Genomic DNA, 15,120 nt, shown 5'->3' with positions numbered 1-15,120 from the left:
AGGGGAGAGGGACTTCATGGCTGCGGGGTGAGGCCAGGCCAACAGTAGCCAAGGCCAAGGATCGGGGGGTCAGTGACTTAGAGGGTCAGGCCGCCTTGTGGACAGCACTTAGGGGAACTTGTGCCCTGGAGAGGTCGGGAGCTGGGAGCAGGGGAGGACTGGCAAGGCCTGTGTCAGAGATCCGTGTCCTCCACCTTCTGATGGATCATTTCTTCTGGTGCCACTCGCCATTTCCTTTTCCATTTCCAGATTCCCTTAGGTTGAGCACCTTCTCCTCAGACTCAGCTTTTTAACTGCAGACGTCCCTCTGACACCCCTGAGTAAATCAGTATCAGATGTTTGGTGGTGTTTTGTGTGTGTGTGTGTGTGTGTGTGGTTTCTGGTCTGAAAGAAGGGGGCCACTTGGGAAATGACACCCGTTCCCTTGCCCATCCTGGTTTGTGAGGACCCCAGGGTTCTCCTTTGGTTTAGGAGATAACCAGCTGCCGCTGAGGCTGACCGGGTTTGTTTGGGCAAAGGCGCTCCGGGGCTCTGTGTGTGGGGTCTCCTTCCCTGGCGTCTCCCTCCTGTGAGCTCTCCTGGTTGGCCCAGCCTGGCCCTGCAGCCTGGAATGTGGACAGGGAAGGCCCCTGGAACCTAGGGGCCCCATTTTCCTTTTCTTCGGGTTCAGCTTCCTGCCTGCTTTTCTTAGGCTTCTTTGCCAGCGGCACTGGAACTGTCCCCTCAGATGTCTAGGCCGGCTTCTTCTGCCCTCGGGGAGCTGCTGAGAGGATGAGTTGGAGCCAGCGTGGTGGGCGGGAGTGTGCGGGGTGGGAATGTGTGCGGTTTGTGTGGTGACTGTGGCTCTGGGCCCCGGGGAGTGACTGCAGTCTGTCAGGGACTTTCTTGATTTGGGGAGCTAGCACTAATGGAAGATATTCAGACAGCCTGTCAGGATTGCTGGGTTAGGGACTGTGGTGGCAGAGAGACAGCGGCCAGAGCTGGCGGAGGGAGGTACAGAGCCTCCCTGCCGAGAGGGCGGGAAGGAGCTTGCCCTGGGCACATCGTGGGGGCCAGTCTTCACTCCTCCGAGGTTCCCATGGGTGACTGGCTCAGTCTTTTTCTGCTCGACTTCCTTTCACCCTTCTCTGAGCCAAACAGGTGGCTCTCAGCTGCCCACACAGCCTGGCTTGCCTGCTGGCTCCTCAGCTGGGGCTTCCAGCCGTCACCCTGCCCCTCCCCAGAGGCAGCACCACGGTGTGGGGGCTGCTGGCTCCCCTCCTCTACTTTGTGGAGTCATTCTGGGGACCGAGCCCTCAGGTCCTTCTCGTCCCGGGCCGTGGCCATCAGTGCCAAGTGTGTCCTCATGGGGAGGCGCGTGGGGCTGGGCCAGGCTTGTTTCTGAGGACCAACAGCACCGTGTGGCCTCCCCGCACTGGGTCACGGGCGCTTCCCAGCTCTGTGGTGAGACCCAGGGCAAGTGCACTGACTGTTTGTGGGGCTCATTCTACTCATTTCTATTAGACAGGCGGATCCTGTCATGGAGATGGGAGTTAGCCTTTCAGATGTCCAAGAAAGGTGCTACCAGAAAACAACTGAAGAATTGTTACAAGTGAATGAATTGGAGACACTCCCTGCAGATCAGTTGATCCGCAGCAGTGATGCCATTCTTGTGGAGGATGGTCTCACTGGTGTTATTCAGTTGACTCTGGCTAGTCTGATGCCTCGGTGGTTACCCTGAGATACTTCCCCATCCTCTTGCTGTGGGCATGGGCCATCATTTGTGATGCTGTTCAGTGCTCCCTTCTTCTTCCCTGCAGACTCTGATGGGTTGGCCCTGCCCAGCTTGTGAGGACTTGAGGAGTCTACGCTGGAGCCGTGAGCCAGAGTGACACCACCTGTCCTCTCCCCTCCGGGGACTCCTCCAGGCAGAGCAGAGCCTGGCTGGTGTGTTGGGTTCTCACTTCGGTGCCTTGGCTGGATGGGAACAGCTGTGACCTGCTTTCTGGATTTTGCTTAATGGGCTGGCCTCCTCTAGGGAGTTTTCCCAGCCCACGCAAGAATCCCGGAGAACTGGGTTTCAGCGGGCGTGAGCTGGGGAAGCTAGACTGGAGGTTCAGCTGGAGGTGACAGGCAGCAGTCTAATCTTGCAGGAGCTCTCAGCTGCAGCCGGCACACGGCACTGGGAACGACTGTGTCCCCGTGCCCTCCTGCACCCGCTTTCTTATACCCCCTCCTTGAGGGGCTTCCTTTGTGCTTCAGGGGCCTACAGTAGATTCAGAGAGGCTGAGGTTTTTGAGATTTTGGAAACGTTAGGTTGTTTTTCTCCTGTAGGTAGGCTGGGTACACTTTGGTGGGAACTGATCTGAACTAGAAGGACTGGTTCTTGGAGCGGAGGGCAGGCAGCAGAGAAAGTGGGAAACGTGGCCCAGACAGAGGGGAGGTGTGGCTGCTCTGGCTCCTGGGATGGTTCCTGGGTTAGAAACTCTCATACTGCCAAGACCTTTCCTTCCTTTTTGCCAAATGTTCCATTCAGCTGACTGCCAGCTCCTGGTCCCGGGCCCTGCCGTCTGTAACAGGGTGGCTCTTGGAAAGTTTTGAGAGGAGCCGTGAGCTGCCGCCTCACCTCTTCCATCCCCGACTCTCTTAATACCAAGACCCCATGTCTACAGGGTGTGTGCCAGGAGCTTTGAGCTGCAGGGATTCCATGTGTATGCACGTATACATATGTGTGTGTGCTTTGAACAGAACCTGCTGCACAAATGGTTCGTGAGCAGGGACTGGGCACTTTGAATGCAAACCCGTCGGATGTAACCGCGTCACACGGCCTCCTGACCTTCTGCCTTTTTAGGGCCAGAGAGCCTCTTATAAGGGCTCTGGGTCCGCTTTGGCTTCAGATTGGTGGAGAATCCAGGGTAGGCCCAGGAGAGAGAGAGATGGAAAGTAAGTCCAGTAGCAAAGACTGCACTACATGGGACTGCTCTAATTTGGCTAAGAGGGTGCTGGAGAGGGGCTGTGTGAGTAGGAAGAAAGTGCAAGTCTCTTTCCTCCACATTTGGAGCTAAGTGAGAACCACGCAGAGAAAACATGGCTAATAAGAGAAAGACTTTGTTGGTGTGTGTTACTCAGCGATGGGCCTGACTTCAAAGCAGCCTGTAGAGTTGTATAAAACCTGTAGGTTTTCATTACTGAAGCAGGGATCGGCTGCATATCTGTTTGAGGCAGAGAGCTGACCTACTTGACTTCTGGTTATACCTCCCTGCTGGAGGAGTCAGATTCCTGGCCCAGAGCACGCTGACTTCCCTGTTGGAGCTGTGGGCGGGGAGACGTGGAGCAGGACAGTAGGGTGTGGGTTGAGGTGCAGGTGATGGGGCCCTGGCTGCAGAACCCTTGGAATGGGGATCTGGATAAGTGTGGTTGTTGGGCGTGGCTAGGGGGAGGGTCCTCTCAGAAGAGAAAACTGTGAGTCAAAGGCTAATGCCCTAATGGCCTCCAACCCTTTGACCCATTCTGTCCCGAGTGGTGGTATGGAAGGTCTCCTCCTAGAGCAGCCCTAGAACTGAGTCATCTTAGGGAAGACAGGGGCTTGAGACTGCATATTTTTCACCACCTTTTTGATAGTTTTCCATTTCCCCTGTTTGGTGAAGATGGGCCAAGATGTGCAAGGTTCAGGAGGGGATTGAATTATTTATGATACATCTGTCACCTTTGCTAGATCATAAGCTTCCTGAAATTGTGCCATCGTCAACTGAATGCTTGGGTCTAGTGTGGCACCTGGCACATAGCTGGTACTCAGCACCCATTAGAATCCAGTTCTGTGGCTCAGATTGTGGGGAGAGGACCCAGACCCATTAGTCTGTCCCAAGCAGGGCAGTTCTGATACAGTGCCCTCCAGCGAGGCAGCAGGAAGCGCTCTCCACCCAGAGCTGGTGTCACCGCTGGCCCCTGGGGCACCACCCTCTCTGGCACAGGCCCTGCACAGAGTCAGCTCAATGCAGGGAGTGCCCTCTCCACTCTCCCCACCCTTTGACTCTGAACCATTGTGTGGCTCGGCCCAGACCGGCCTCCTCCCCTGCTGACCTCCAGCCATCTGTTGGCAGCTGTGTGAACTGGGTTTGGTGCCTGGCACCGACCCGCTTGGCCATCAGCCCCTTTCCCCTCACCAGCTGACTGCCTGGTGCTCTTCGGGGTCCCTTTCCCCAGTTCCCTCCTGTCCTCCTGGTGGTTCTGAAACCTTAGTCTTTGGTGTCAGATCTACACATCTGAATTGCCTGCAGGTCTTTGAAATGTTCAGAGTCCAGGAACTCACCCCACTAAATCAAATCCTCCAGGAGAAGGGCCAGGAATTTGTATGTTCGAAAAACTTACCAGATGGCAATTACAAACATTCAAATGTGGGCCCTATATTAGGTAGTATTACTGGGTCAGCGTTAACATTTTGCGAGTATGCTAACTGGCATTGTGTTTACCTCAGAGAATGTCCTGGTTCTGTAGAGATTCAGGCTAAAGTATTTAGAAATGAAGTGCTTGCATCTTACTTTCAAATGTTAAGCAGAGAAAGTGTGTTCAAATGTGGGGAAATGTTAATAATGAGTGCATGCAGGTGAAAAGTAACTGGCTGAAAATGGTCTTTCAGATGGTTTTCATCTACTTTCTAAGTGATGGATACTGGAAGAGAAGATAGCTGGGGCACCACTCTCTGTTGTGGTAGACGGTGTCAGTCACATAGAGTACAGTGTCTGGGTGCTCCTTGCAGTTTGTGACAGAGTGGTCCTGGCCCCTGCCTTTTCTTCCTGGATGAGCTGCCGAGTAGCAAAGAGCCCGGTCCTCCTCTACCCCAGCTCTTTCCTTGAACCTCTTTCTTTCTTTCTTTTTTTTTTTTAACAGAATCCTTAGTAGCCCTTGAGAACTCAAGGAATAGAGAATTTGTCAACCCAGCAGAGTTTGGCTAGGAGGGAACTGAATTGGAAAGAGAATGGGGGAGGCAAGAAACATGAGACTCTGATTCCTAAAATACTTTGTGTATCCATACCCCTCCTGGAGGATGAAATTCAGGAACGAGTTCTCAGGGGAAGCCAGCTCCCTCTAGCTCCACGTGGCTGGGATCCTGCCTTCCCCCCTTCTAGGTTACCCCTGCTGCAGCTCTGAGCCTTTACTCCGCCTTGGGGGATGGCCCTCCTGGTCCTGTCTGCGCACCACGGGCCCGTCCACAGTAGAGGGAGCCAAGCACTGAGCTGGAAGGCAGCTGCCGGTGTCGCCCTGGACACGAGACTTGTCAGCGGGCTGGGCCTCCTCTGCTTGGCCTGGTGGCATCCTGGCTGGGAGCCAGGGGGCTGGTGGTTAGAGAGGGGTAGCTCAGCTTTCTGCATTTGAATTCCAGTTTGGAAAGAGCCTTAGGAGCTGGACCTGCTGGATCTCCCTTGGACCTTTTTTTTTTTCCCTTGGCCAAACCACGTGGCTTCTGGGATCTTAGTTCCTGGACCAAGAATTGAACCTGGGCCCTCAGCAGTGAAAGTGCCAAACTGTAACCACTGAACTGCCAGGAAATTCCCCCTTGGGGCTTTCTTCTCTTCCTAGGGCTAACTTTGGAGTCCTCTGAGAAATCAATAGGGACTGAAGGGAATCAGTAGGTCAGAATCAAAGAATCCCAGGGCTGGAAGGCATTTGTGTGGTGGCCTTGTCCATTTGCCCACCTGCATTTACAGATGCTAAACCTGGTCCTATTAGTTGAAGCCCAGTCCTTCCTTTGAAGGATCCTCAAGGAAGGATCCATCTGTATCCTGACCACCCATCTCCATGTCTGAAAATTCTGTCAGAAAGCTCTATCCTTATGTCCCAGTTCAGGAGCATTTTTTTCTCAGTGGAAATGAGGTGATATTGGAACTTGAGCTTAGTTGGGGGACAACAGAATCATACACATTTAATTTTGAGTAAATATTTTAAGTTGATATTTGAGGTATATATAAGTTGCTTCCCAAGAGGTGCTAGTGGTAAAGAATCTGCCTGCCAATGCAGGAGACGTGGGTTCGATCCCTGGATCAGGAAGATCCCTTGGAAGAGGACATGGCAACCCACTCCAGTATTCTTGCCTGGAGAGTCCCTTGGACAGAGGAGCCTGGCAGGCTACAGTCCATAGGGTTGCAAAGAGCTGGACACGACTGAAAGGACTTAGCACATTGAGAACATGAAGATAGGGCCCTTAATTCAACCTGGGGGTCCAGAGAAGGCTTCCTGAAGAACCTGATGTCTGAGCAAAGTCTGAGCATTTAGAATCAAATAGGCGAAGAACATTGGCAGCTGGGAAGGGTACCCCAGAGCAGGAAGATACTGCATAAAATCACAGAGGTATCAAATAGGTAGTAATGAATGGTTGGAGATGGGAGGGAGATGTGGGCTGGTGATAAAGGCCTTGTAAAGGAATCAAATAGCCTTTGAAGGGGTTTAAACAGAGAGTGAGATGATCAGATTTACGCTTTAGAAAGAGCCTTCGAGCCTCTTTGGGGAGCAAGCTGTAAAAAGGGAAAGGTTAGGACAAAGTACTGTTAGAAGGCTATTACGATAGCCCAAGTAAGAGAAGGTATGGGTCTAATTAGGGCAGCAGCAGTTAGGATAGAAGGAAGGACTAGATTTGGGAAGAATTCAGAGAACAGGCCTTGGTGATTGGATGGGGGTAAAAGGAAGGAGGGATCCAGGAGGACTGTCAGCTGCCTAGCCTGGGTGACTGGGTGGTGCCGTTGACTGTGATGGGGAACCAGGAAGGGGAAGGTTGTGTGAAGGAAATGAGAATGTGGTCGTTCATTTTGGGCATCTGGGGTTGAGATGTGGGTCACCAGATTGACTTGAGGGGAGAGAGACACATTTGGGGTCATCAGCACGCAACTTGTTTGAATGGGGAGACAGACCGAGACTGCCCAGGGTGGTGTCATGCCAACCGAGGCTGAGAATGGAGTCCCGAGCCTACGCCAGCGTTTCAGGGGTGGACATGGAGAGGAGGACAATGGTGGAAGACGAGAACAAGAAAGAGAGTGTCATGGAAGTCACCGGGTAGAGGGTATAGGGAAGAAGGGAATGGTCCGAGAGCCAAGTGCAGCAGCAGTGTCTGGGCAGATAGAAACCTCTGTGGGACTGGTAAGCCTAGGCATTGTTGCTGGGGCATTCTAGTGGAATGTTGGGGGCAGAAGTCAGGTGACAGTGAGTTGAGGAGTAAATAACGGAGAACTGAGAAACACTGTGTGTCTTCTGCTCTTGGTGGGGACGGGAAGGGAGCACTGAGGGTATGAGCTGAAGGACAGGAGGTCAGGGTGATCAGGGCGTGTGTAGGGTTCTGGCTTTTGTTTCTTCTTTTTCCTTTCTAAGGCCAGAAGAATCTTGAACATGTTTAAGTGCTGAAGACAGCGAGCCAGTTAAGGAGAAGAGGTGAAAGTCCGGGAGAGGGGAGGGGAGTTTGTGGAGCATCGTGTGAAGGAGACCCAGTGGCTGGACAAGTGCCCAGGGGGCTTCTAAGTCAGCGGGAGGGGGGCTGCTTCCCCAGAGGCCAACCAAAGAAAAGGAGGCTGAATGCAGGCATGCATCAGTTAGTCAGTGGGCAAGGGAAGCCAGAAGTTGAGAGATTATTTCCAATGGCCTCAGTTTCTCTCTTCACAGTGGTGCCAGGCCAAGCTGTGTCACTACTGTGCTTGTTCCAGCTTGGGACTAAAAATACAGCCATTTTCTGGATTAAACCTGGAGGAGGACATGGCAACCCACTCCAGTATCCTTGCCTGGAGAGCCCCCATGGACAGAGGAGCCTGGCGAGCTACGGTCTACAGGGTCGCAGAGTCGGACACGACTGAGCGACCAAGCACAGCGCAAGCTCAGTTCAGCTTTGAGTGTTTATCTCTTGTCTCCTTTCAAAAGCACTGGGTCTCCTCTTCCCGGGTCCAGTGTCCCATCTCTGGGCAGCCAAGTTCTGGGTCTCTCCATCTGCTCATCCGATTCCTTGGAATTTTAAATAGCAGGACTCTCTCTTTTTCTCTGTGGATAAAAAGTAATCTATAAGGAGATGTTGAAGGGTGGAGAAACGCAACAGACAGGGGAAACAGCAGAGAGCCATTTTGCATACCCTGAAACTGAGCTTGGTCTATTCCATTTTTGGGGAAATACATTCTAAGACTCATGGAGCCAGCGTGTGCCTAATGGATGCTCCAGAATCTGGGAGGGGACAGCATGTAAAGGATGCTCTTGTCCTAACTCATTTGGTGTGTGATGGAACTTGCCACCATGAATCTATCTGAACTTTTTTTCCTATTGATGTTTTCAATTTTCTTATCATGAAGGATATGCTTTATATGTTTGTAACTTGCTGGGCAAAGCAGTACAATAAAATGAAGGATTTTTGATAATTTTAGAAATGGTGAACTCAGCTGCTGGTGAGAAGCATTAGAAGTGACTTACTTCACACTCAGCTGTCCCAATCTAATCTGAAACACACATACACACACAGGTCTGTGGTTCTCAGCTTCGGCTCCAGTCTAGAGTCTCCTGGGGAGTTTTTAAAAATACCACTGCCTTACTGAAGACCAATTAAATCAGAATCTCTTGAAAGTACCTGGGCTTCAGTACTTTTAAAAATTCTCCCAGTGTTTCTAATATGCAGCCAGGGTTGAGAACCACTGGGCCAGGCTAACCTTGTCATCACGACCATGTCTTCATGCCGTTTCATCTCACGGCTCCTGAAAGAGAAGGAAGCCAACACTGGAGTAAATGAACAGGGCTGCTCACAGCAGAGGCAGCTGGCCAGGCGTGTGTGTGTGTGTGTGTGTGTGTGTGTGATCTTCCTGTTTGGTTTCCTAAGGCTGAGGGAAATCAAGATTTTCGGCACACCTTCCCTTCATCAGGCACCTGGGTCTTACCTGTTGGCCAGTTTTGTTTTATTGCTTGTGTTGATGTGTTTGGGGAGGATCTCCATGCAGTCTGACTAGTTATTTCATTGGGCTTTAGCATACTTTTCATTATAGATTTATTGAAGTATAATTGACATACAGTAAATTGTACGTATTTAAAGTGTGCAACTTCATAAATTTTGACATACAACTATGTGGTCAGTGGTAAAGACTCTGCCTGTCAAAGCAGGAGACGCAGTTTCAATTCCTTGGTCAGTAAGATCCCTAGGAGAAGGGAATGGCACCACACTCCAGTACTCTTGCCTGGAGAATTCCATGGACAGAGGAGCCTGGCGGGCTACTGTCCATGGGATTGCAGAGAGTCCACACAACTGAGTGAGCAAGTAACAGTTGCACTTTCACTGTAGATTAGTTTTCCTTTTCCAGAATTTTATATAAATGGAATGCTACATGCTCATCATCTTTTGTCTGACTTCTTTTTCTCAGCATAGTTATTTTGAGATTCATCCGTGTTATCGCATGTATCAGTAATTAACTCCTTTTTGTTGCTGAGTAGTACTCAGTTGTGTGGACGTATCACACTTTTTAATCCACTCACCTGCTGATGGATATTGGGTTGTTTCCAGGTTTTGATACATCTGTTAATCCCAAACTCTTAAGCCTTCCCCACCCCCGCCCCCGTGGCAACCGCAAGTCTGCTTTCTGTGTCTGTGCCTCCGTTTCTGTTTCATAGATACGTTCATTTGCGTCATATTTTAGACTCCACATATCAGTGATATCATTATGGAACTTGTCTTTCTATGTTTGATTTACTTCACTTAGTATGATCATCTCTAGGTCCGTTCATGTTGGACAGCTGTCCTCTTTAAATTGACTGAAGAGCCCTTGTCTCTGTCTTCTCGTCTTTGCTGATGCAAACTGCCTCCCCTTTCCTTAGGGTTATGGGTGCCTGTGAGCGAGATGAGGATGGGATTTAGGGACCAGAGATAGAAACACGTATGGATGAATGGAAGGGTGGATGGGTATAACATATACATAAAGTTGTCCTGGTATCTCTCTTTTTTCCTCCATCTTCCTGTTTCTTTCCATCTGTTGTAGACACTCAAGAAACAGGCAGTGGCCCAGATTCTAGGGCCCAGTCAGATTACTGACACATCTCTTTTTGAGACTGAATGACTGATATTTTTACCCCTCCCTTGCAGGTGCCCAGACACCATGCCACAACCCTGCAGACTGGACGTTGCCGTGAAATAGGAGACTTCCTTGTCTGCTCTGTCCCCCATCCTCACCATGTCTTCTACTCAGGGCAGTGGGGAACACTGGAAGTCCCTGGAGTCGGTGGGCATCAGCCGCAAAGAACTGGCCATGGCTGAAGCCTTGCAGATGGAGTACGATGCGCTGTCCCGGCTTCGGCACGACAAGGAGGAAAGCAGGGCCAAGCGGAACGCAGACCCCTCTCTGATCAGCTGGGATGAGCCTGTCCTGGACTTCTACAGCAAGCCAGCGGGAAGGCGGAAGGACCTCAAGCTCTTACGCGGTCTTTCTGGCTCTGATCCTACCCTCAATTACAACTCAGTCTCCCCACAGGAAGGGCTGCCCAACCACTCTACCTCCCAGGGCTCCCAGCCTGGCCCAGATCCCTGGCCCAAAGGCTCCCTGGCCGAAGACTATCTCTACATTTTTGATGGTTCAGATAGGGGGCTCTCTTTGTCCCCAGGACCAAGTGACAGAGAAGACTATTCTAAGAAACTGTCCCCACCTCCTCTGCCTCCCCGAGTCTCTATCTGGGACACTCCTCCCCTGCCTCCCAGAAAGGGGTCCCCCTCCTCTTCCAAGGTTTCCCAGCCCAGTGACATCAACACTTTGTCTTTGGTTGAACAACCTCCAGGCAAGTTGCTGGGGCCCCGGATCCTAGAAGAGGAGGAGGAGCCAGGAGGTGGGAGTCCGGGGCGGCCGCTGGGGTCCGTGGACTACGACGGCATCAACGATGCCATCACACGACTCAACCTGAAGTCGACCTACGATGCAGAGATGCTGCGGGATGCCACCCGGGGCTGGAAGGAGGGTCGGGGGCCCCTGGACTTTGCCAAGGACACTCCTGGGAAGCCCGTGGCCCGGAGCAAGACCATGCCCCCCCAGGTGCCCCCCCGCACATACGCCTCCCGCTACGCCAACAGGAAAAACGCTGCACCCGGCAAGAACCGCCGCATTTCTGCAGCTCCGGTGAGGACCTCTGTGTTTCTTCTGTGCCCATTCCCCTTGTCCTTCAGAAACAAAGAATAGCCCCTCTTTCTTCTTCGCTGTCCAAATGCAGGCCTGCTCCACCCTCGCCCCTTCAGTCCGCTCCTGCCTCTGCTTCTGACACTGTCCCCCGGGGAAGAGGGATGCCAGGAGAGGCAACTCCTTTTCAGGGCTAAGTTTCATGTGTCCCGGCCAAGCGGCCCTTGTGGGTGCGGGCGTTTCTGAATGCCCGCTTTGTGATATAAGGGGAGACCTGGGGTGAGGAGATGCAGCGTTGACCCCATGGCCGAATGGCCTCTGCTTTGTGACTTTCTGCTCTGCCAAAAATGCTGCGTGACGATGGGGTTCGGTCACAAGACTGGCCGATGTTTGGTGCTCACAGAGTCCTAGTCCTGGCCAGACCTCCCGACGTCTTGCCTGATGAGCCTCGGTGCAGGGCCCTGTTGCCTCTCACCCCAGAGCTGCATTGTTCTCGCTCACTTTCTCTCTGTGGTCTCTCCCCCACTTCTCTCCCTGTCTCTGTCTCTCTGCCCCGCTGTCTGTCTCCTCCCTGTCCTCTGTGCGCGCGCATGCCTCTCTCTTTCATTAGGATAAAATATACATCCCATAAATCTACTCTCTTAACCAGTCGAAAGTATGCAATTCAGTGGCATTAAGTACATTCATGTTGTTGGGCCATCATCACCATCATCCATCTCATTTTGCAGTGAAAATATTTAGAAAAAAGTATGCAGCATGACAATAATAGTTTCACTTTTATCAGTACATAGTATAAAATAGCAAAGTATTTACACAGAAGCACAGGGTAGGTTCCAGGGCAGCTTTGATTTTTTTCTGGTTTAAAAAGTGTCAGGAGCATCTCCTTCAGGGCAGGACCTGAAACCTGCTTTGTGTTTCATGCTTGGGGCCTGGAAACCCTGGCCCCAGAGGAGTCAAGAGGCACCCCGTGGCTGATGACTTCTGTGCTAGTGGCGTTCCACTTCATTCCATCCTTGTTTTCTCCTTATCCATTGTCTAACGGACACTGGGGCTTTCCCACGTTACGTCCCAGTAATTGGGATCCTCCACGACTCTGGAAAAGCCACGTGGTCCTTCCTTCCTGTGCTGGTTAGGAGAGTCCCCCAGAGCAGAGGCAGCTCCTGGGATAAGCTGTAGGGCGCCGGGCTTTTTAAAGGCCCTGCTCCGAGAGGTGGGGCTGTTCCTGCTATTTATAGGGACAGGGAGAGTCTGTTCCCCCACAGCCGGGCCTGCTCGCACTGAGTCAGGCCACCCTGGTAGGTGGGCGCCCCTGTGGCTCCCTCCCCGCCCCCAACTCTCACCCTTCCCACATCCCCTGTGTGTTATCAGAATTCTTGGGGGAAACTTGGTCCAGAGTCTCCTTGAAGAAGCTAGGGCAAAGCAGAGCTCCTGCCAGGTCTTAGGGGGACATGCGGACTTGGTCCTCCCCACCCCAGCCTGGTGCGGGGGCTCACCCCAGGAGCGGGACCCCCTCCGGCTTCCGGCCCACACCACCTCCTCGCCTTCGCCGGGCCTCCAGCCGGAGTGGCCCTCCTCATCCCGGGGCTGCGGGGCCAGCTAAGGAATCTGCTGGCTCCAAGTGCCAGTCCGCTACCCCTGCCGCCAGCCTCGGCCTTGCAGGTGCCCCCGGCCAGCATCAGGCGATGCCCCCAGGGCCTGCCGGCCGGGCAAACGTAAGTGGCTTTGTTTCATTTTCTGATGGAGCCCGTGAGTGGTACTGAAAGGGCCTGTAAGTGGCCCTTCACCGCGGCTCTGCTTTCTGCCGCTGCCTTCCCCTACCCTCCGTCTCTGTCTCTCTGTCTCCGTCACTCTATCGCTCTCACTTCTGTGGGTGAGCTGCTGACAGGGGCACTATTGTTTTGACTGGGACACTGCACGAACTTGGCAGGGCCGGGGCCTCCCGTGCCAGCTGCCCCCATGCTTCCCTCCCCTCTCTGCACACCCTCCACGCCCGCCCAGGGGGGCAAGGCCAGTGAGCGAGGGTCACTCAGAGGAAACGCTCTGGATATTCAAACGAGGAGCTCACTTGCTGCTGTCTGCCCCCGGGGCGGGGCGGGCAGGCTGAGAGGTGAGGGCTGGTGTGAGCAGACTGGCGCGGCTTCTCGGCTTCTCAGCTTCTCGGAAGCGGCGCTTTTACCTGATGCCGGCTTGCGCTCCATCTGAGCCTCATTTCGTGCTCTTGGGGTGGCCTCCCCCAGGGCTCTGGGCAGGTCTGTCAGGCCAGACCTGCACCGGCCCCTCCTCCACTTCCTCCCCCTGGGGTTGTGCTGCAGGCCTTGTTGGAGGGCTGCTTTAAAACTCTCTGGGTGACTGGACAGCCCTGTGGTGGAGGTCCTGTCTGAGAATCCCCGGCGGCACACACGTGTTCTTGGACCAGAAGCGGGGCTCAGGCTGGCTCCCTGACATTCCAGCTGTGGGGGACCAGCAGACTCCAGAGCCGGGAGGAGCTCACCCTTTTAGCAGGTCCTTTCCTGCCCAGAAAGCTGCTTTGACACTTTATTCCCCAAACAGCATTGACCGGGAAGGCACGTGTGTCTGAGTCATCGCCTCCATCTATGGTCTCAGTCTCTCTCTCTGTGTTGGGTTCCTGGGGCTTGCTGTGGATGTTGAAGCGTTGCCCAGGGCCCCGCTTCCTTGGGGACTGTTTGGGCAACCTGCTTGCACTGATTTCCGTTCTGGGACAGGGGAAACAGCTGTCCGCTCAGCTTCCCGCCACACCTCTGGGAGCACCCCCCAGAAAGTCGGCCCCGGGATCCAGCGAGCTGGGCGCTGCCTGACCTGCAGGCTTGAGCTTATTAGACACTGGCCTCTCCAGAAGGAGGTTTGGCCACACTCACGTCCATCTCATCCAGGCTTCCAAACTCAGCCAAGGCTTCAAGTGCTTTTTCAACTTGGCTCTTAGTCTCCCAGGACAGTAGATAAATATATTCCTGAAAGTCCCACATTTTCCTATGCCCCTTTCACCAGGAAGCCTTTACACCTAGAGGTTAAGAGTTTGCATCGAGGAACAGCCTGTGGGAAGGGGATGATGAGGGAAAGGCTCTGAGTCAGCTGTTCTTCTCTTAAAGGTGGGCTCCCGGCCCCACGCCATCGCCAATGGCCATGAGCTGTTTGAGGTCTCAGAGGAGAGAGATGAGGAAGTTGCTGCATTTTGCCACATGCTGGATGTGTAAGAGTTAACGATGGGGTTAGGGCGGGCTGTGGGGCAGGGAGAAAACTCACTCCTTTCAGAACTTTCTAGGGAGGAAGAAGAGCCACATGTAATAGATCTCAATTATAACTATGGGGTGCTTCCTGCAACCGGTGTTTGTAGGCTCTTTTGGAGTCTTAGAATTTTCACCGTTTGGACAAAATGCATGAAACTTTGCTCTAACAAATTATTCCAATCACTTCAGGAGCAGTTGCCCTTAGGAGCAAATATACCCCAGATGGTGATAACGGGTGTAATCTTATCTGGAGCTAAAAGAGAAAGGAAATGGATTCAGAAAAATATTCCTCGGAACTTATTATGGAAAGCTGTGTTGTTTAGAACTGTCCCTAATGTTCAACTCAGCTTGAGAAACATTTGCAACTGTAACAAATGTGTCAGGAGCAAGGTTTCGCAGAGATGCTTCCCCAGTGTCCCCATCCCGGCCTGAAGACCTGGAGGGCGGCAGGCGGGTGGGGCCGGAGGGACCCCTGGGCCTCAGGACAGAGGTCCCAGCAGGCGTCTTGTCCGCCCTGTCTTCCCCTCTCTTCCTGCACAGCCTCCGATCTGGCTCTGACGTCCAGGACTACTCCCTCACCGGGTATGTCTGGAGCGCTGTCACCCCGAGCCCGGAGCATCTCGGGGATGAGGTGAACCTGAAGGTGACTGTGTTGTGCGACAGCCTTCGGGAGCCACTCACCTTTACCTGCAACTGTAAGTTGTGGGGGCGGCAGCGTGGGCGTCCTCAGAGGTGGGGCAGGGGTGACTTCTGAAACCCCAAACTGCTTCATTGGCTGGTGATGGCGCTGCAGG

At 53.1% G+C, this 15,120-nt stretch overlaps 1 protein-coding gene across 4 annotated transcripts in view; it reads left to right on the top strand.

The window, feature by feature from the left end:
- The window catches only part of PIK3C2B (phosphatidylinositol-4-phosphate 3-kinase catalytic subunit type 2 beta), a 65,589-nt gene that overhangs the window by 9,602 nt on the left and 40,867 nt on the right, over nucleotides 1-15,120 (top strand). For 3 of the 4 annotated variants that reach the window (XM_065938214.1, XM_065938213.1, XM_065938218.1), the window contains exons 2-4: nucleotides 10,064-11,084; nucleotides 14,189-14,289; nucleotides 14,867-15,021. In XM_065938214.1, the coding sequence (XP_065794286.1) occupies nucleotides 10,152-11,084; nucleotides 14,189-14,289; nucleotides 14,867-15,021 (1,189 nt within the window). In that variant the 5' untranslated portion in view covers nucleotides 10,064-10,151. Of the gene's footprint in view, nucleotides 1-10,063; nucleotides 11,085-12,476; nucleotides 12,794-14,188; nucleotides 14,290-14,866; nucleotides 15,022-15,120 lie in introns of those variants that run through there. The other variant, XM_065938217.1, reaches the window with a different exon arrangement.

This window comes from Muntiacus reevesi, chromosome 5 (assembly GCF_963930625.1).
Source record: "Muntiacus reevesi chromosome 5, mMunRee1.1, whole genome shotgun sequence".
In the NCBI taxonomy this organism is placed as follows: Eukaryota; Metazoa; Chordata; class Mammalia; order Artiodactyla; family Cervidae; genus Muntiacus; species Muntiacus reevesi.
Note: the sequence above shows the minus strand (reverse complement) of the source record. Positions and strands in the feature narration are given on the sequence as shown.